Source organism: Amblyraja radiata, chromosome 31, assembly GCF_010909765.2.
Source record: "Amblyraja radiata isolate CabotCenter1 chromosome 31, sAmbRad1.1.pri, whole genome shotgun sequence".
NCBI lineage: Eukaryota > Metazoa > Chordata > Chondrichthyes > Rajiformes > Rajidae > Amblyraja > Amblyraja radiata.
This window is the reverse complement of record NC_045986.1, coordinates 28,984,331-29,003,887: the sequence shown is the minus strand read 5'-3', so window position 1 is coordinate 29,003,887 and position 19,557 is coordinate 28,984,331. Positions and strand designations below refer to the sequence as shown.

Sequence of the window (19,557 nt, the reverse complement as noted above, 5' to 3'; positions counted from 1 at the left end):
AGGAAGGACATTATTGCCATAGAGGGAGTGCAGAGAAGGTTCACCAGACTGATTCCTGGGATGTCAGGACTGTCTTATGAAGAAAGACTGGATAGACTTGGTTTATACTCTCTAGAATTTAGGCGATTGAGAGGGGATCTTATAGAAACTTACAAAATTCTTAAGGGGTTGGACAGGCTAGATGCAGGAAGATTGCTCCCGATGTTGGGGAAGTCCAGGACAAGGGTCACAGCTTAAGGATAAGGGGGAAATCCTTTAAAACCGAGATGAGAAGAACTTTTTTCACACAGAGAGTGGTGAATCTCTGGAACTCTCTGCCACAGAGGGTAGTCGAGGCCAGTCCATTGGCTATATTTAAGAGGGAGTTAGATGTGGCCCTTGTGGCTAAGGGGATCAGAGGGTATGGAGAGAAGGCAGGTACGGGATACTGAGTTGGATGATCAGCCATGATCATATTGAATGGCGGTGCAGGTTCGAAGGGCCGAATGGCCTACTCCTGCACTTAATTTCTATGTTGCCGCACCCGCTGAGTTTCTCCAGCACTTTTGTCTATCTTGAAAGAGCTTATCAGAGAGTCCAAACTCCTAAGAGGCAGGGCAATAAACTGCAAGATAAAATACTTGGAAAAAATTATTTTATCTTTCTTTATCATGAATCATTTTCCCAATTAAATTGCACAATCGTGGTTGATTGGGAGACACAGCATGGAAACAGGCCCTTTGTCTGAGCAAGTCAATGGCAATTATCGGTCACACTAGTTTGGTTTATTGTCACGTACAGTCAAAAGTCAAAGTCAATGTTATTCGTCACATGCACCCGAAGGTGCAGTGATATGAATTTTCCAGCAGCGGCACACTTAAAAAGAACACACAATACACAATAAGATTTAACACAAAAATCCACCACAACATTCTTCACTGTGGTGGAAGGCAACAAAGTTCAGTCAGTCCTCCTCCTTTGTTCGCCCGTGGTCGGGGCCACGAACCCTCTGTAGTCGCCGCTACGTATGGCCCGATGTACAGGCCCTCTAGTCGGGATGATCAAAACTCCGACGTCGGGGCCAGTCAAACACACTCACACACAAACAAACACACGGTCAAAAGCTTCTTGCTGCGTGCTATCCAGTCAGTGAAAAGACAATACATGATTACAATCAAGCCGTCCACAGCAAAGATCCTATAGCGGATACAAGATCTTTGGTCCACAGTGGACAGATACAGGATAAAGGGAATAACGTTTAGTGCAAGATAATAGATAATCTGCAGGTCTCCAATGATGCACATTTTTGGTTTCTTGGTCCTCCAAAATATTCCAAATGGAATTTAAACTTGAGGTGGACAGCTCTATTTCTGTGTTACTCCATTTTCTCCTCCACCCTACGCACTAGGGGGCAATTTACAGAGGCCAATTAACCTACAAACCCACACGTCTGTGGCCAACTAGAGGAAACCAGAGCACCCGGAGGGAACCCACGCGGTCACAGGGAGAACGTGCAAACTTCACACCGACAGCACCCAAGGTCAGGATCGAACCTGGGTCTCCGGCGCTGTGAGTAAGCTGCGCCACTGTGCCGCCGCGGTAGAATCAAACATTCTATTAGTTGTTGGCGTTAAAACAGCGTGCTGACACACTGTTACACTGTGTGTGAAAGTCGCTCAAGGAGTGAGAAGTTCAACCAAGAGGTTCCCGAGCAGCTTTGCTTGACATCCCTTTGTGACATCGCAGCATTTCCTGCCTGTGCATCGCAACTTCTTGCACTGGTCTGTCTGCAGCAAAGATTATGCTCCTCTATAATCTTTGATCTGCAGTGTGGATCATAGATGCGATCTCTGCAGACAGCTCTTAAAGAGACCGGACGTGAAATAAGCATCACGCCCAGCTGCAGGGAGGGGTTGCTACAGAATAGTAGCGGCTACACTGATGGGAGAAGAGTTGGAGACAATGTACCACAGAGACGTGGGTGATGTGAAGGAGCCGTGTGCTTTGTACAAGTGGCCCACAGGGCTAAACTTCAGTTTAGTTTAGTTTATTGTCACGTGTACTGAGGTGCAGTGAAAAGCTTTAAGGACATGCATCCTGCAAAGACAGGTATGGACAGGTACATGGATAGGACAGGTATAGAGGGACATGAGCCAATGCATGAAGGTGGGACTAGTGTAGATGGGACATGTTTTGCCTTTGTGGGCAAGTTGGGCCAAAGGGCCTGTTTCCACCGCTGTGAAACTCTCTGACACTGTGCAAGTGCCTGCATGGCCATTGTCGTAAGCTAAAGAGGAACAGACAGTGTCAATGCACAGTCTTTTACCCAGAGTTGGGGAATCCGGAACCAGACGACACAGGTTTGAGGTGAGGGGTGGAAAGATTAATTAGTGACCCGTGGGGCAACGTTTCTACACACAGGGTAGTGGGGGTGTGGAACGAGCTGCCGGAGGAGGTAGTTGAGGCAGGTATGATCACGTTCAAAAAACGTATGGACAGGTGTATGGATAGGATAGGTTTAGAGGGATATGGGCCAAATACAGGCAGGTGGGACTAGTGTAGATGGGACATGTTGGTCAGTGTGGGCAGGTGGGACTAGTGTAGATGGCGCATATTGGTCGGTGTGGGCAGGTGGGACTAGTGTAGATGGGACATGTTGGTCGGTGTGGGCAGGTGGGACTAGTGTAGATGGCGCATATTGGTCGGTGTGGGCAGGTGGGACTAGTGTAGATGGGACATGTTGGTCGGTGTGGGCAGGTGGGACTAGTGTAGATGGCGCATATTGGTCGGTGTGGGCAGGTGGGACTAGTGTAGATGGGGCATGTTGGTCGGTCTCGCCCCGAAACGTCACCTATTCCTTCGAAGAAGGGTCTCGACCTGAAACGTCACCTATTCCTTCGCTCCATAGATGCTGCCTCACCCGCTGAGTTTCTCCAGCATTTTTTGTCTACCTTCAATTTTTCCAGCATCTGCAGTTCCTTCTTAAACAAGACACAAATTAGATCACTTTTGACGTTACAGGAATCCACAGATCCGAGAGCGGACCAAGAATGCAGTTTGAGCATTGGTCCTTTGTGAATAGCACAATTTCTGGGAAATGGCAAAAAAAAAACCCACTCTGTTTTGTGAGTGATTAATAACTGAGAGACAAGGAAGATTGAAAACCTCACTGCAGACACATTCTTCTCGTTGACATCCTTTGTCAAAGATATTTTTGGCTCCGGGGAGTGTTGACCAGCCTCTTATCTCACAGAAATTAATTTCCTGGCAGCCACCAAAATGGCCAGAATTGTGCGCAAAATAACTCTACTCCACAACAGGCTGATTTTTGTTGAAACATTTCTAGCTCTCCGCGTCCCGTTAGGGACTGCTCCGAGTATTCCAAAGAAAACAATCCCAGTAGAATCACTTACAGCAGAAGGAATGTAGAATTCAAGGAGATATCTCCTTACTGCCTTCACAAGGGCATGGATTAGGAATGGGTGATAAACGCTGGCCTTGCTAGCAACGCCTAGATCACAAAAATTAATAATCATATTATCTGCAGCAGTAGCCCTTGACCCTATCTTCTCCAATGGCCCAATATTGGTGGGACCTGTTATAATACAATACAAGGTAGACAAGGTAGACAAAAGTGCCCAAAACGTTGCCTATTTCCTTCGCTCCATAGATGCTGCTGCACCTGCTGAGTTTCTCCAGCACTTTTGTCTACCTTCGATTTTCCATCATCTGCAGTTCCTTCTTAAACAAATAATAAGATACAATACTATACGATAGAACTATATTTATCCCAGGAGGGAAATTGGTCTGCCAACATTCGAGAAACACAACAAGACACATGAAACATGAAATGAAGGTGACGAGTGATAAGTCCAGGATTGGGGAGGTGCAAATATTGGGGGGGGGGGGGGGGGTCCAGTGTACCCCACGACAGAAGGGGGAGGAGTTATACAGTTCAGAAAGGGGAGTAGTTTGAACAGTTCTCAATGCTGACCTTGCTGCCATTGGTCAGACACTGTCTAGATAGATAGATAGATAGATAGATAGATAGATAGATAGATAGATAGATAGATAGATAGATAGATAGATAGAAGCAACATCTGGCAAACTAGCCTCCCTTCCATTGACAGACAAAAAGCTGGAGTAACTCAGCGGATCAGGCAGCATCTCTGGAGAAAAGGATTAGGTGACGTTTCAGGTCGAGACCCTTCTACAGACTCCCTCCCATCGACTCCATCCACACTTCACGCTGCCTCGGCAAGGCCAGCGTCATAATCATGGACAAGTCTCGCCCGGTCACTCCCGCTCCCATCAGGCAAGAGGTACGGAAGTGTGAAAACGCACACCTCCAACTGACAGTATACACCCACACCGAGCATCTACATTAGTCTCACCTGCCTGCGTTTGGCCCAGATCCCTCTAAACCTGTCCCATCCAGGTAACGGTCTGAATGTTTCTTAAACATGCAGGGACAGTTTCTTCCCAACTGGTATCAGGCAATTAAAGCATCTATCACTAACTAGAGAGCGGTCAATAGGCAATAGACAATAGGTGTAGAAGCAGGCCATTCGGCCCATTGAGTCAGCACCACCATTCAATGTGATCATGGCTGATCATCCCCAATCAGTACCCCGTTCCTGCCTTCTCCCCATATCCCCTGACTCCGCTATCTTTAAGAGCCCTTTCTCTTGAAAGTATCCAGAGAACCTGCCTCCACCGCCCTCTGAGGCAGAGAATTCCACAGACTCACCACTCTCTGTGTGAAAAAGTGTTTCCTCATCTCCGTTCTAAATGGCTTACCCCTTATTCTTAAAGAAGTAGAGAGAGGTCCTGATCTACCATCTACCTCATCGGAGACCCTCGGACTATCTTTAATCAGGCTTCACCTTGCACTAAACATTCTTCCCCCTATCCTGCATCTGTACACTGTGGATTAATAATAATAATAATAATGGATGGGATTTATATAGCGCCTTTCTAATACTCAATGTAAAGCACATTGCATTATTCATTCACTCCTCAGTCACACTCGGTGGTGGTAAGCTACTTCTGTAGCCACAGCTGCCCTGGGGCAGACTGACGGAAGCGTGGCTGCCAATCTGCGCCTACGGCCCCTCCGACCACCACCAATCACTCACACACATTCACACACAGGCAAAGGTGGGTGAAGTGTCTTGCCCAAGGACACAACGACAGTATGCACTCCAAGCGGGATTCGAACCGGCTACCTTCCGGTCGCCAGCCGAACACTTAGCCCATTGTGCCATCTGTCATCCCAATTGATTGTAATCATGCATAGTCTATTCGCTAACTGGATAGCAGGCAACAAAAAAGCTTTTCACTGTACCTTGGTACACGTGACAATAAACTAGACTGGACATCCTCAGGCCACCACTGGTGTTCTTCATATATGCACAAACGTGGCAGCTGGGGCCTATTTTGATAGCACAGCAAAGTAAAAGCAAAAAAGCAAATTAGAACTTGGTCCGACACGCACGGACAGAACAACCGAGGAGAGATTTCACAACATAATCAGGGACAACTAATTCCACTTGCACCATCTTAATTATTCCCAGGAGCTTCCTAAAAAGCATCTAATTGCCCCATGCAACTATTTTCTCCTGCACCGAGCTCTCTGGAGTCCAATCCAGGTGTCAGCCCTGCTCAGTCACATCTGAGTCACATCACCTGGCTCATAAACAATCGAAACTGAGACTTCCCTGTGGTGCTGGAGGAAGGTTACAATTTTTGGAGGTGCCATCTTTCAGATAGGCCATTAGACTAATGCTCTATCTACCTGCTGAGATCGATCGGTAAACTTGTGTGGCGCTATTTTAAAAAAGGATGTGCGGGTTGCCGTGTTCGATATAAATACCTCAACCACGCCCGGTAATAGTCAATTAGATCATTGCCCATCATCAGAGCAATGTTAGATAGACAAAAATGCTGGAGAAGCTCAGCGGGTGAGGCAGCAACTATGGAGCGAAGGTATAGGTGACGTCTCAGGTCCAGACCCTCCTTGGAAGGAATAGGTGACGTTTCGGGTCGAGACCCAAAGGGTCTCGACCCTAAACGTCACCTATTCCTTCGCTCCATAGATGCTGCCTCACCCGCTGAGTTTCTCCAGCAGAGACATGGTTCCATCTGACTACGGGTGCTGTCTGTACTGAGTTTGTACGATTTCTCCATGTGACCAAGTCAAGTCAAGTTTATTCGTCACATACACATACGAGATGTGCAGTGAAATGAAAAATGGCAATGCTCGCGGACTTTGTGCAAAAAGACAAACAAACAAACAACCAAACCACATGGGTTTCCTCCCACACTCCAAAGATGTGCAGGTTTGTAGGCTAATTTGCTTCGGTATAAATTATAAATTGTCCCTAGTGTGTAGGGTAGTGTTAGTGTGAGGGGTGATCGCTGGACACGGTGGGCTTCAGACTGTACTTTCCTACGAAGATAAGACACAAAATTCTGGAGTAACTCAGCGGGTCAGGCAGCATCTCTGGAGAAACATAGAAACATAGAAATTAGGTGCAGGAGTAGGCCATTCGGCCCTTCGAGCCTGCACCGCCATTCAATACGATCATGGCTGATCATCCAACTCAGTATCCCGTACCTGCCTTCTCTCCATACCCTCTGATCCCCTTAGCCACAAGGGCCACATCTAACTCCCTCTTAAATATAGCCAATGAACTGGCCTAGACTACCCTCTGTGGCAGAGAGTTCCAGAGATTCACCACTCTCTGTGTGAAAAAAGTTCTTCTCATCTCGGTTTTAAAGGATTTCCCCCTTATCCTTAAGCTGTGACCCCTTGTCCTGGACTTCCCCAACATCGGGAGCAATCTTCCTGCATCTAGCCTGTCCAACCCCTTAAGAATTTTGTAAGTTTCTATAAGATCCCCTCTCAATCTCCTAAATTCTAGAGAGTATAAACCAAGTCTATCCAGTCTTTCTTCATAAGACAGTCCTGACATCCCAGGAATCAGTCTGGTGAACCTTCTCTGCACTCCCTCTATGGCAATAATGTCCTTCCTCAGATTTGGAGACCAAAACTGTACGCAATACTCCAGGTGTGGTCTCACCAAGACCCTGTACAACTGCATTAGAACCTCCCTGCTCCTATACTCAAATCCTTTTGCTATGAAAGCTAACATACCATTCGCTTTCTTCACTGCCTGCTGCACCTGCATGCCCACTTTCAATGACTGGTGTACCATGACACCCAGGTCTCGCTGCATCTCCCCTTTTCCTAGTCGGCCACCATTTAGATAATAGTCTGCTTTCCTGTTTTTGCCACCAAAATGGATAACCTCACATTTATCCACATTATACTGCATCTGCCAAACATTTGCCCACTCACCCAGCCTATCCAAGTCACCTTGCAGTCTCCTAGCATCCTCCTCACAGCTAACACTGCCCCCCAGCTTAGTGTCATCCGCAAACTTGGAGATATTGCCTTCAATTCCCTCATCCAGATCATTAATATATATTGTAAATAGCTGGGGTCCCAGCACTGAGCCTTGCGGTACCCCACTAGTCACTGCCTGCCATTGTGAAAAGGACCCGTTTACTCCTACTCTTTGCTTCCTGTTTGGAACATGGAGAGGTGACGGTTTGGGTCTGGGCCCTTCTTCAAACTGTATGTTTGTGTGTTCTGTTACTGGTTTGCAGTTGTGTTGTGCATCAGACTTCGTACCAGACTACCAACACTTCTGCCACAGTCTGAAGAAGGGTTTCGGCCCAAAACGTTGCCTATTTCCTTCGCTCCATAGATGCTGCTGCACCCGCTGAGTTTCTCCAGCTATTTTGTCTAACTTCTGCCACAGAAGGATGTGGAGGCCGTCAATGGGTATTTTTAAGACAGATTCTTGATTAGTATGGGTGTCAGGGATTTTGGGGAGAAGGCAGGAGAATATGGAATGATAGATCAGCCATGATAGAATGGCAGACTAGACTTGATGGGCCGAGTGGCCTAATTCTGCTCCTATCACTTATGAACGCTTCTCTTCTCGTGTTCCTCTTCAGTTCTCACCGTGTTGATTTCTTTCTCTCTTTTCCCCAGTCTGGTTTGGTGGAGCGCTACGCTGAGAAAGAAGCGGTACGAGCGCGTTGTGGAGTGTTGCTGATGCTCGCCTCCATCTCCCTGACTTACTACATGTCTAGGAGGCTGCGCTGATGCAACTGGCCGTAGACGGACCGCACACACACACGCACGCACGCACCTGCACACACACACACACGCGCACACGCACGTGCACACACACACGTACGCACGCGCACGCACACACACACACATGTACGCGCAAACACGCACGCACACGATCACCTTATGGGCCTGTCCCACTTAGGTGATTTTTTTTTAGGCAACTAGTTTGTCGCCACATGTTCGCCGTGAGTCGTCTCCTCAGTCGCGCAGAAAGTCGTAGCGTCTTTCTGGTCGCCGCTAAATTTTCAACATGTTGAAAAAAAAAATCGGCGACAATGGGCTTGACGGCAACGAGCGTAGCTTGACTTCTCCTGACGTAGTTGCTGACGTAGGTTGTCGCCAGGATGACATAGGTTGTCGCCGGTTTTTCGGCGACCTGCTACGACTGACAGTTGTCGGCAGTTGCCGGAATAAAATCGCCAAGTGGGACCGGCCCATTAAACCCAGACACTGCTCTCGGTTCCAGGGGCCGGCACATCCTTGTACATGTAGATGAACTGTTCCTGTCCTGGGCCAGCTCTCTCTCTCTCTCTGCATGGTGCACCACCACTTAACGGCCCACAATGAACTCATAATTAAATCGTATGAATGATTAAATTATGCGCTTTGTCCTGAGGGAACCTTTGTGTCGATTGATAATTAAGTTGTCCGCTACACCCACATGTTCAAGTTACTAAACTGAAATAGAACTCGCGGTTAATTATCTGAGCCATTTAATTGGGATTTTTTTTTTAGTATGGTTGGCACGGTGGCACAGCGGTAGAGTTGCTGCCTCACAGCGACAGAGACTCGGGTGCTGTCTCTCCTGACTATGGGTGCTGTCTCTACGGAGTTTGTTCGTTTCCTCCCCGTGACCTGCGTGGGTTTTCTTCAGGTGCCCCGGTTTCCTCCCACACTCCAAAGGCTTTGGTAAAATTGTAAATTGTCCCTAGTGTGTAGGATAGTGCCAGTGTACGGGGTGATCACTGGTCGGTGCGGACTCGATGGGCCGAAGGGCCAGTTTCCGCGCTGTTTCTCTGAAGTCTAAAGAGTGAATTCCCTATTTGGTCACATTACAACATGGATAAACAGCACTCTCTACACGACCCAGAATCTAACATTGAAACTAAGAGCATTGTCAGCATCTGCCAACGCAGGCAGGTGGGACAAGTGTAGATGGGGCATGTTGGTTGGCGAGGGCCAGTTGGGCCGAAGGGCCTGATTCCATGCTGTATGACTCTCTATGGCAGACTAAGGGATTCACCAATCAAAGATATTTTTTTTAAGGTGGACTCAAAATGCTGCAGTAACTCAGCGGGACAGGCAGCATCTCTAGAGAGAAGGAATGGCCACAGTTTAAGAATAAGGAGCAAGCCATATGCAACGGAGACGAGGAAACACGTTTTCACACAGAGATGTGAGTCTGTGGAGTTCTCTGCCTCAGAGGGCGGTGGAGGCAGGTTCTCTGGATACTTTCAAGAGAGAGCTAGATAGGGCTCTTAAAAATAGCGGAGTCAGGGGATATGGGGAGAAGGCAGGAACGGGGTACTGATTGGGGATGATCAGCCATGATCACACTGAATGGCGGTGCTGGCTCGAAGGGCCGAATGGCCTATTCCTGCACCTGTTGTCTATTTCAGGTCCAAGACCCTTCTGCAGTCACAGAGTCGTCTCTCAGCATGGAAACGGGCCCTACGGCCCAACTTGCCCACACCAACCAAGGTGACATTCTGGGCTACTCCCATTCACCTGTATTTGGCCCAGAGTCCTCTAAACCATTCCTATCCATATTTATGTCCAAATGTCTTTTGAATTGCATTTAACAGATGTCCATTGGGTTTGGAAATGCAGCTTGTTCTTTGCTATCCTGTGCCCTGTAGCGAGTCTAGTCAGACAAGAAGAACTGTACGTCACCGATAACTAAACGTCCCTTTTTCATCTGGCATCAATTTCTTTCCTTCTCTGGTAATGTTTGCCCCTTGTAGATGAGAGAAGGGGCGGGGGAAGCAAAGAGCTCCTTTAGAATCTTTGGGGGGGAAGTACATTTAAAATGACACAGACAGAGGAGTTAAATTAGGCAAGCTCGGCCCTGCCATCTGGTGGACACAGACATCATTGCTCCAGGCTCCTGTGTACATACAGTACATCATGGAACAGCATCTATGGAGCGAAGGAAATAGGCAACGTTTCGTCCCGAAACGTTGCCTATTTCCTTCGCTCCATAGATGCTGCCGAACCGACTGAGTTTCTCCAGCATTTTTGTCTACCTTCGATTTTCCAGCATCTGCAGTTCCTTCTTAAACATCATGGAACAGGTCAGATAGACATGAAATGCTGGAGTAACTCAGCAGGTCAGGCAGCATCACTGTCCTGCAACGTCACCTATTCCTTCTCTCCAGAGATGCTGCCTGACCCGCTGAGTTACCCCAGCATTGTCTGTCTACCTAAACTAGCATCTGCAAATTCCTTTGGAAAGACAATACATGATTACAATCGAGCCGTCCACAGTGTACAGATACAGGATTAAGGGAATGACGTTTAGTGCAAGATAAAGATGGTAATAGCAAATAGTAAAAGGCAAAGTTGAAAAGTCCGATTAAAGATACTTCAAAGGTTTCCAATGAGATGGATGGGAGGTCAGGACCGCTCTCCAGTTGGCGAGAACATCACTCCCTTATGCAACAACGGTGCTTCAGAGAAACCTCACCAAACACAAGGGAAATAAATGCCAAGCGACACTGCCAGACATTAGAGCAGACACCAGTGGTTTGATGAAAGAGGTCGTTTTTATTTAACAGCAAGGGTGAATTGGGATTAAGTTCAGGGATTGCAGGGGTTCACTCAAGGAGGAGTGCAGAGGGTGATGGTCTGGAGCAGATTACAGATAACAGGGAGGGCCGACACCATGAAGAGATTTGGAGAAAAGCATCAGGAAATCCACGACCCGGCAAACACAGTATTGATGAGCTGATAGGGCAGGCTGAAGATTGATTGATACATTATTATCACACGTGACATGTCCCTGTGAGATTCTTTGTTTAGCGACCGTACACAATGTATGCAAAGAGTCGCCACGTAAGGGGCACAAACAAAGTTACAAAGTGTTCATTATAGCCCCCCCAATGGTCCCTCTTTGTCTCGGTGCCCTCCCCCCCCACCCCCCCACGCCGGGTCCCTCTCTGTTCGGAGGGAGTTTCCACGTTTTCTCCCCGTGACCAGCGTGGGTTTTCTCCGGGTGCTCCGGCCTCCTCCCACACTCCAAAGACGTGCAGGTTTGTAGGTGAATTAGCATTGTATGAACGTAACACCCCGATGGTGTTAATGTCGGAGGGGATCGCTGGGTCAGCACGGACACAGTGGGCCGAAGGGCCTGTTTCCCCGCTGTATCTCTAAAACTCAAAACCAGTAAATGCGTGAGATGGTTTCCGTGCAAGATTCCGATGCTTTTCCACGTGAGCTGCCGTCCTTTCAATGATCTGAAGTCGGAATGTCCGGCCCTTTGTACCTCCTCGATGCATCCGCACGGGACCCTCTAATCCCCTCAACATGGCGGCTGCTGATAGAATCCTGCAAATAGGCACGAACGCAGAGATGAGATGCAGATTTACCACAATGCGCTGTTCACTCCGCAGCCGAAGATGCCGACTCACACCCGAGTCCAAAATCTCACCGTAGAAACAAGATGCCGGAGTAACTCAGCGGGACAGGCAGCATCTCCGGAGAGAAGCAACGGGTGGCGTTTGAGGTCGAGACCCTTCCTCAGACCAGAGTCTGGAGAAAGGGAAACGAGAGACATAGCGAACAGATGAATGAAAGATAGCACAAAAACAGTATGGATGAGAAAGGAAACAGGCCATTGTTAGGCCAAACATCACCCATTCCTTCTCTCCAGAGATGCTGCCTGCCTGCCTGCCCCGCTGAGTTACTCCAGCATTGTGTGTCCATCTTTAGAGAAGTCTATGTTCATACCGCTGGGGTGTAAGCTGCCCGAGCGAGATAGGAGGTGCTGTTCCTCCAGTTTGCGCTGGGCCTCGCTCTGACAGTGGACGAGGCCCAGGACGGAGAGGTCAAGCGGAGGTCATTTCTCTATGTACTTAATCTATGAACCACTGTTGCGTAACGTTAGTACCTCCACCAATGTAAAGCACTTGGGTCAACGAGAGTTGTTTTTTTTAAATGTGCTATAGAAATAAAAGTGACTTGACTTGACTCGAGGCGTGTGTGGCCTCACTCTGACAGTGGGACCCCCCCCGACAGGAATGCACCCACCTCACCCACAGGTAACCCACTCGCACCCACCTGCTGCCTGCACACCTCCAGCATCGGTCCCACCTGCACCAGGCACCACGTTTCCCCGAGCAGGGACAGCAGCACGTGGACCACGTCCGCCCACCTCCCCACCGTCAGGGTGAGGATGAGCAGCCCCCCCATCCTCACCGCCACTGTCTGGTAGGCCGACCGCTCGCTCGGATTCTGCCGCTGCTCCTCTGCAACGTAAACACAAGGCCGTCATGCACACGGTCACCGCGTACCGGAGAACGGTAGAGACACGTAACCATGGAGCTCAGGCACAGCGCAGAGCGCTGGAGGTTCAGAATAAGGTCTTTGGCCTTTATAACAAGAGGAGTTGAGTATAGGAGCAAAAAGGTCCTTCTGCAGTTGTATAGGGCCCTAGTGAGACCACACCTGGAGTATTGTGTGCAGTTTTGGTCTCATAATTTGAGGAATTCTTGCTATTGAGGGAGTGCAGCGTAGGTTTACAAGGTTAATTCCCGGGATGACTGTCCTATGCTGAGAGAATGGAGCAGCTGGGCTTGTACACTCTGGAGTTTAGAAGGATGAGAGGGTATCTTATTGAAACATATAAGATTGTTAAGGGCTTGGACACACTAGAGGCGGGAAACATGTTCCCGATGTTGCGGGAGTCCAAAACCAGGGGCCACAGTTTAAGAATAAGGAGTAAGCCATTTAGAACGGAGACGAGGAAACACTTTTTCTCACAGAGTGTGGTGAGTCTGTGGAATTCTCTGCCTCAGAGGGCGGTGGAGGCAGGTTCTCTGGATGCTTTCAAGAGAGAGTTAGGTAGGGCTCTTAAAAATAGCAGAGTCAGGGGATATGGGGAGAAGGCAAGAACGGGGTACTGATTGGGGATGATCATCCATGATCACATTGAATGGCGGTGCTGGCTCGAAGGGCCGAATGGCCTACTCCTGCACCTATTGTCCATTGTCCTCACCTTGCATGTAGATGATCAGCAGGGTGTAGCAGATGGTCAGTGGTGTCCAGAAGCGGATCGCGTCCGAGGTGCTGATGAAGTCCTTGTTGATGAGGAAGATGGCGGCTAGATCAGCCACGATGAACACGAGCTTCAGGGCGTTGCCCAGCAGGGTGGGGATGTCGCGCCAGGTGGTGAGGAGGACGATGCAGAGGCCACAGTAGCGCTCGCTGCTGTGCAGCTCGTACATCAGACCGACGTGGATGGAGAGTCTCCGCACGTAGGCGGCGATGGTGCCGGCCAGCGCTGCGCTGAGCGCCAGGCTCACCGTGGAGTGCGGGGCTCCCTCCATCAGGAAGCTCAGGCTGGCCACCATGCCACATCCCAGAGAGAACTGGCCCTGCAGGAACATCTGCTTGTCTGACCTGCGCTGCAAGACAAAGTCCAGAAGATACACACACACACACACGCATAATATGCTAGAGTACGTGCAAGTTTATATGTAAAATAAACGACTTATCCGTTGTTTTGTCCCGTTCATGCGATTCGACACGCTGTAGGCGTTGAGGGCTTTAGAAGTCGCATTTTATTATAATCAAATAATTAAATTGTCTCGTGAATAAAAGTAAATTAAAAGAATCCCGCCCCCCAGGTGGTTGCTGGAGGTTGCAGGTAGTGGAAGCAGGTAGGCAGACTGACAAAAACCTCCGGGAACCGCACGGAAACCTTGGGTGGGGTGCAAAGTCTCCAGAGGTTTCCGTTCAGGTTTCCTAAGTGGGACAGGGGCATAAGGCGACTCTTTAGGCGACTGCCAGGGACTAATATTAATGGAATTCACCCACGACACCTGGCGAAAACCTACGAGAGCAAAAATTGTCGCAACTGTTGCCGAAAGATTTTCAACATGTTGAAAAATTTGTGCCAGTCGCCTGTAGTTGCCCCCCCCCCCCCCTCCCAAAAAATGGCCTATGTGGGACAGGCCCATAACTCAGCGCGTCAGGCAGCACCTCTGGAAAACAGCGGGCAGCACGGTGACTCAGCGGTAGTGTTGCTGCCACAACGCCGGAGACCCAGGTTCGATCCCGAATACGGGTGCTGTCTGTAGGGAGTCTGCACGTTCTCCCCGTGACCTGCGTGGGTTTTCTCCAGGTAATTTAATGGGGAGAGTAGACTCGATGAGACCGAATGACCCAATTCTGCTCCGGTCATGGATCGGGGGCGTGCGAAAGACCACTGGACACTTACGTTTAATGATGGAACTGCAGATGCTGGAAAATCGAAGGTAGACAAAAAATGCTGGAGTTTCTCCGCGGACACTTACGTGATTACTGGAAAGCAACGATGATATTGCGCGAAGTGAGAATTCCAGCACCACGAGGGAGGCCACCCGGGCGCCCAGAGAGGAGAAGAGGGCGGTGAGGATGAAGAGGCGCAGGGAATGCACCGCTCGCCCCGGCAACTGCAACCTTGCAGTGCCTACACGGGCTGGATCACTGGAACAGCAAACACATGGGACTAAGTTCACTGGCGCTGGGAGTCAGCAGCTCCACCCGCTGCACCACAGATCATCTCAGATATGCATCATTCAGAAGAATCCACATAAGGTCAAGGGATAGTAGAATTAGACCATTCGGCCCATCAAGTCTATTCCGCCATTCAATCGTGGCTGATCTATCTCTCCCTCCGATCCCCATTCTCCCGACTTCTCCCCATAACCCCTGACACCCGTACTAATCAAGAATCTATCTATCTCTGCCTTAAATATATCCACTGGCTTGGCCTCCACAGCCTTCTGTGGCAAAGAATTCCACAGATTCACCACCCTCTGACAGCAGGCACTGCCTCTAATAGGCAGTCAGCATCATCAGAGACAATGAATTCCACACCCTCATCTCCTTCCTAAAAGAACGTCCTTTAATTCTGAGGTAGACAAAAATGCTGGAGAAACTCGTGCAGCAGCATCTATGGAGCGAAGGAAATAGGCAAAGTTTCGGGCCGAAACCCTTCTTCAGACTGATGTAGGGGGGGGGGGGGGGGGGGGGGGGGGGGGGGAAGAAAGGAAGAGGAGGACTAGAGGGCTGAGGGGGAGCTGAGAAGGAGAGGAGACAATAAGGTCTACCAGAAATTGGAGAAGTCCTTTAATTCTGAGGCTATGATCTCTGGTCCTAGACTCTCCCACTAGTGGAAACATCCTCCCCACATCCACTCTATCCAGGCCTTTCACTATTTGGTACGTTTCATAATATCCACTAAGGCCATAGAGGCAGAGGGTCATCCAGCACAGAAACAGGCCCTTCGCCCAACTTGCTCATACTGGCCAACATGCCCCATCTGCACCAGTCCCACCTGCCCACGTTTGACCCATATCCCTCTACACCTCCCCGTTTAGGTCTTCCGGCCAACTGTGTCCGTGCCGACCAGTGATCACCCCGTATGCGAGTACTATCCTACGCACTAGGGACAATTTTAACCACAGCCAATTAACCTGCAAACCTGACGGTAGACTCAAATAGCTGGAGTAACTCAGCGGGACAGGCAGCGTATCTGGAGAGAAGGAAAAGGTGACGTTTCTGTTCGAGACCCTTTTTTTGCATCTATCTTCGGCTCAAATATTAGTTACGGAGCAGAGAATTATCACGTTCAAGAAGGAACTGCAGATGCTGGAGAAATGAAGGTAGACAAAATTGGTGTTGAGAGGGAGAGAGATAGATCAGCCGTGATTGAATGGCGGAGTGGACACGATGGGCCGAATGGCCTCATTCTGCTCCGCGAACTTATGAACCTTTAATACTTACTTCAAACACTGGATGTAAAGGTGGATTCTCAGCAAGTGATCGAGAATAGAGATGGCACACGCTGCAATCAGCCCTGGGGAGGGGGATGGAGGGGGGGGGGGGGGGGGGGGGGGGGGGGATGGAGGGGGGGAGCAGTATTAAACAATATGGCAATATTAATCCTGGCTCACTGACTCCCCTACACAAAATCCCTCAGATCTGCCAACATCGCCCAACTCCGCCACCCCCATTCTAACCCTCTGGGCACACACACACACACACACACACATCCAACCCAATCCTCTCTGGCCCAACTGTTTCCATCCTCAACCCCCCTCCCCCCTCCCCGACTCTACCCTTCTCCCCCCCCTCCCAGCCAGGCTCGCTCCCTCCTTCACTATGTACAGCTCCCCCCCCCTCCCCCATTACCCCCAGCGAGTCTCCCCACCCCAGGATCCAGGCCTCCACCCCATTCTCCCCTCCTTCCCACGCCCCACCCCACTTACTCCCCCCTCTTCTCTACTCTCCCCTCTCCCCCTCCTCCCTCCTCCTCCCCACCCACCCTCTCCTTCCTCCCACCCACCCCTGCCAGCTCCCCCTCCCCACCCACCCTCTCCTCCCCCACCCCTGCCAGCTCCCCCTCCACCCCTCAGTACACCCCCTACTCAACCCACTGCCCCCCCGCCCTTCGGCCCCTCACTCACCCTGCAGGAGACTGTCAATGGGACTGGTTCCCGGGACCATCCAGCCCAAGTTGGGCACGAACCGCTGCACAAAGCGCCACATTTTCCCGGCTCCGTCTGCCTGTCCCTCCCTCCCCGGCTCGGGGGCAAAGTCCGCCCGCCTGTGGCTCGCCTTGGGCCGGCTCCAGCAGCGCCCAGCGGCCGCAGCCCTGGGGCAGACAGCTACAAGGTACAAACCCACCCCCAAAACCACACCTACCCCACACGCCCCCAAACTACAAGCATGTCCCCCTATAAACAGAACCGCAGGCTCTGCTGACTTCGGACCATGACCTCGACAAAAGGCAAAACAATGATCACATCAATGAACAAGCACGTTGCACAAGGCACGGTGCATATTGTGACACCGAAGTTAAGCACAAATTCCTTCTCTCCGGAGATGCTGCCGGTCCCGCTGAGTTACTCCAGCATTTTGTGTCTTATCTTCGGGGTAAACCAGCATCTGCAGTTCCTTCCGACATGCATTGGGAGACACGAAGATGACCTACTGCGGATAGGTGCAGATCCAGAGAGAATTTATCAAAGATTTAGGAAGAACTGAATTGAGTTTTGAAGAATTTAAGAAGGAACTGCAGATGCTGGAAAATCGAAGGTAGACAAAAATAGAAACATAGAAATTAGGTGCAGGAGTAGGCCATTCGGCCCTTCGAGCCTGCACCGCCATTCAATATGATCATGGCTGATCATCCAACTCAGTATCCCGTACCTGCCTTCTCTCCATACCCTCTGATCCCCTTAGCCACAAGGGCCACATCTAACTCCCTCTTAAATATAGCCAATGAACTGGCCTCGACTACCCTCTGTGGCAGAGAGTTCCAGAGATTCACCACTCTCTGTGTGAAAAAAGTTCTTCTCATCTCGGTTTTAAAGGATTTCCCCCTTGTCCTGGACTTCCCCAACATCGGGAGCAATCTTCCTGCATCTAGCCTGTCCAACCCCTTAAGAATTTTATAAGTGTCTATAAGATCCCCTCTCAATCTCCTAAATTCTAGAGAGTATAAACCAAGTCTATCCAGTCTTTCTTCATAAGACAGTCCTGACATCCCAGGAATCAGTCTGGTGAACCTTCTCTGCACTCCCTCTATGGCAATAATGTCCTTCCTCAGATTTGGAGACCAAAATTGTACGCAATACTCCAGGTGTGGTCTCACCAAGACCCTGTACAACTGCAATAGAACCTCCCTGCTCCTATACTCAAATCCTTTTGCTATTAAAGCTAACATACCATTCGCTTTCTTCACTGCCTGCTGCACCTGCATGCCTACTTTCAATGACTGGTGTACCATGACACCCAGGTCTCGCTGCATCTCCCCTTTTCCTAGTCGGCCACCATTTAGATAATAGTCTGCTTTCCTGTTTTTGCCACCAAAATGGATAACCTCACATTTATCCACATTATACTGCATCTGCCAAACATTTGCCCACTCACCCAGCCTATCCAAGTCACCTTGCAGTCTCCTAGCATCCTCCTCACAGCTAACACTGCCCCCCAGCTTAGTGTCATCCGCAAACTTGGAGATATTGCCTTCAATTCCCTCATCCAGATCATTAATATATATTGTAAATAGCTGGGGTCCCAGCACTGAGCCTTGCGGTACCCCACTAGTCACTGCCCGCCATTGTGAAAAGGACCCTTTTACTCCTACTCTTTGCTTCCTGTTTGCCAGCCAGTTCTCTATCCACATCAATACGGAACCCCCAATGCCGTGTGCTTTAAGTTTGTATACTAATCTCTTATGTGGGACCTTGTCGAAAGCCTTCTGGAAGTCCAGATACACCACATCCACTGGTTCTCCCCTATCCACGCTACTAGTTACATCCTCGAAAAATTCTATAAGATTCGTCAGACATGATTTACCTTTTGTAAATCCATGCTGACTTTGTCCAATGATTTCACCACTTTCCAAATGTGCTGCTATCCCATCTTTAATAACTGACTCTAGCAGCTTCCCCACTACCGATGTTAGACTAACTGGTCTGTAATTCCCCGTTTTCTCTCTCCCTCCCTTCTTAAAAAGTGGGGTTACGTTTGCTACCCGCCAATCCTCAGGAACTACTCCAGAATCTAAAGAGTTTTGAAAGATTATTACTAATGCATCCACTATTTCTGGAGCTACTTCCTTAAGTACTCTGGGATGCAGCCTATCTGGCCCTGGGGATTTATCGGCCTTTAATCCATTCAATTTACCCAACACCACTTCCCGGCTAACCTGGATTTCACTCAATTCCTCCAACTCCTTTGACCCGCGGTCCCCTGCTATTTCCGGCAGATTATTTATGTCTTCCTTAGTGAAGACGGAACCAAAGTAGTTATTCAATTGGTCCGCCATATCCTTGTTCCCCATGATCAACTCACCTGTTTCTGACTGCAAGGGACCTACATTTGTTTTAACTAATCTCTTTCTTTTCACATATCTATAAAAACTTTTGCAGTCAGTTTTTATGTTCCCTGCCAGTTTTCTTTCATAATCTATTTTTCCTTTCCTAATTAAGCCCTTTGTCCTCCTCTGCTGGTCTCTGAATTTCTCCCAGTCCTCCGGTATGCTGCTTTTTCTGGCTAATTTGTACGCATCATCCTTCGCTTTGATACTATCCCTGATTTCCCTTGTTATCCACGGATGTACTACCTTCCCTGATTTATTCTTTTGCCAAACTGGG

At 49.3% G+C, this 19,557-nt stretch overlaps 1 protein-coding gene across 1 annotated transcript; it reads right to left on the bottom strand.

Annotated features, from left to right (window-relative positions):
- Positions 1 to 10,933: 10,933 nt before the first annotated feature.
- tmem82 (transmembrane protein 82) lies at positions 10,934 to 16,963 on the bottom strand. Its single transcript, XM_033048367.1, has 6 exons — positions 16,861 to 16,963; positions 16,178 to 16,250; positions 14,704 to 14,875; positions 13,404 to 13,812; positions 12,467 to 12,654; positions 10,934 to 11,734 (listed from the first exon to the last, which is right to left on the bottom strand). Exons 1-6 carry the CDS (start codon positions 16,940 to 16,942, stop codon positions 11,636 to 11,638), a joined length of 1,023 nt encoding a protein of 340 aa, XP_032904258.1. The 5' UTR covers positions 16,943 to 16,963; the 3' UTR covers positions 10,934 to 11,635.
- Between the last annotated feature and the right edge of the window lie 2,594 nt (positions 16,964 to 19,557).

Excerpts from the sequence above, each read along its gene's own strand:
- tmem82 (XM_033048367.1), bottom strand. The coding sequence starts at position 16,942 with ATGTGGCGCTTTGTGCAGCGGTTCGTGCCCAACTTGGGCTGGATGGTC. Across the intron at positions 12,655-13,403 it reads GCTGATCATCTACATGCAAG|AGGAGCAGCGGCAGAATCCG; the intron begins GTGAGGACAATG and ends TTTACGTTGCAG. Across the intron at positions 11,735-12,466 it reads TGGAGGTGTGCAGGCAGCAG|GATTCTATCAGCAGCCGCCA; the intron begins GTGGGTGCGAGT and ends GCCTATTTGCAG.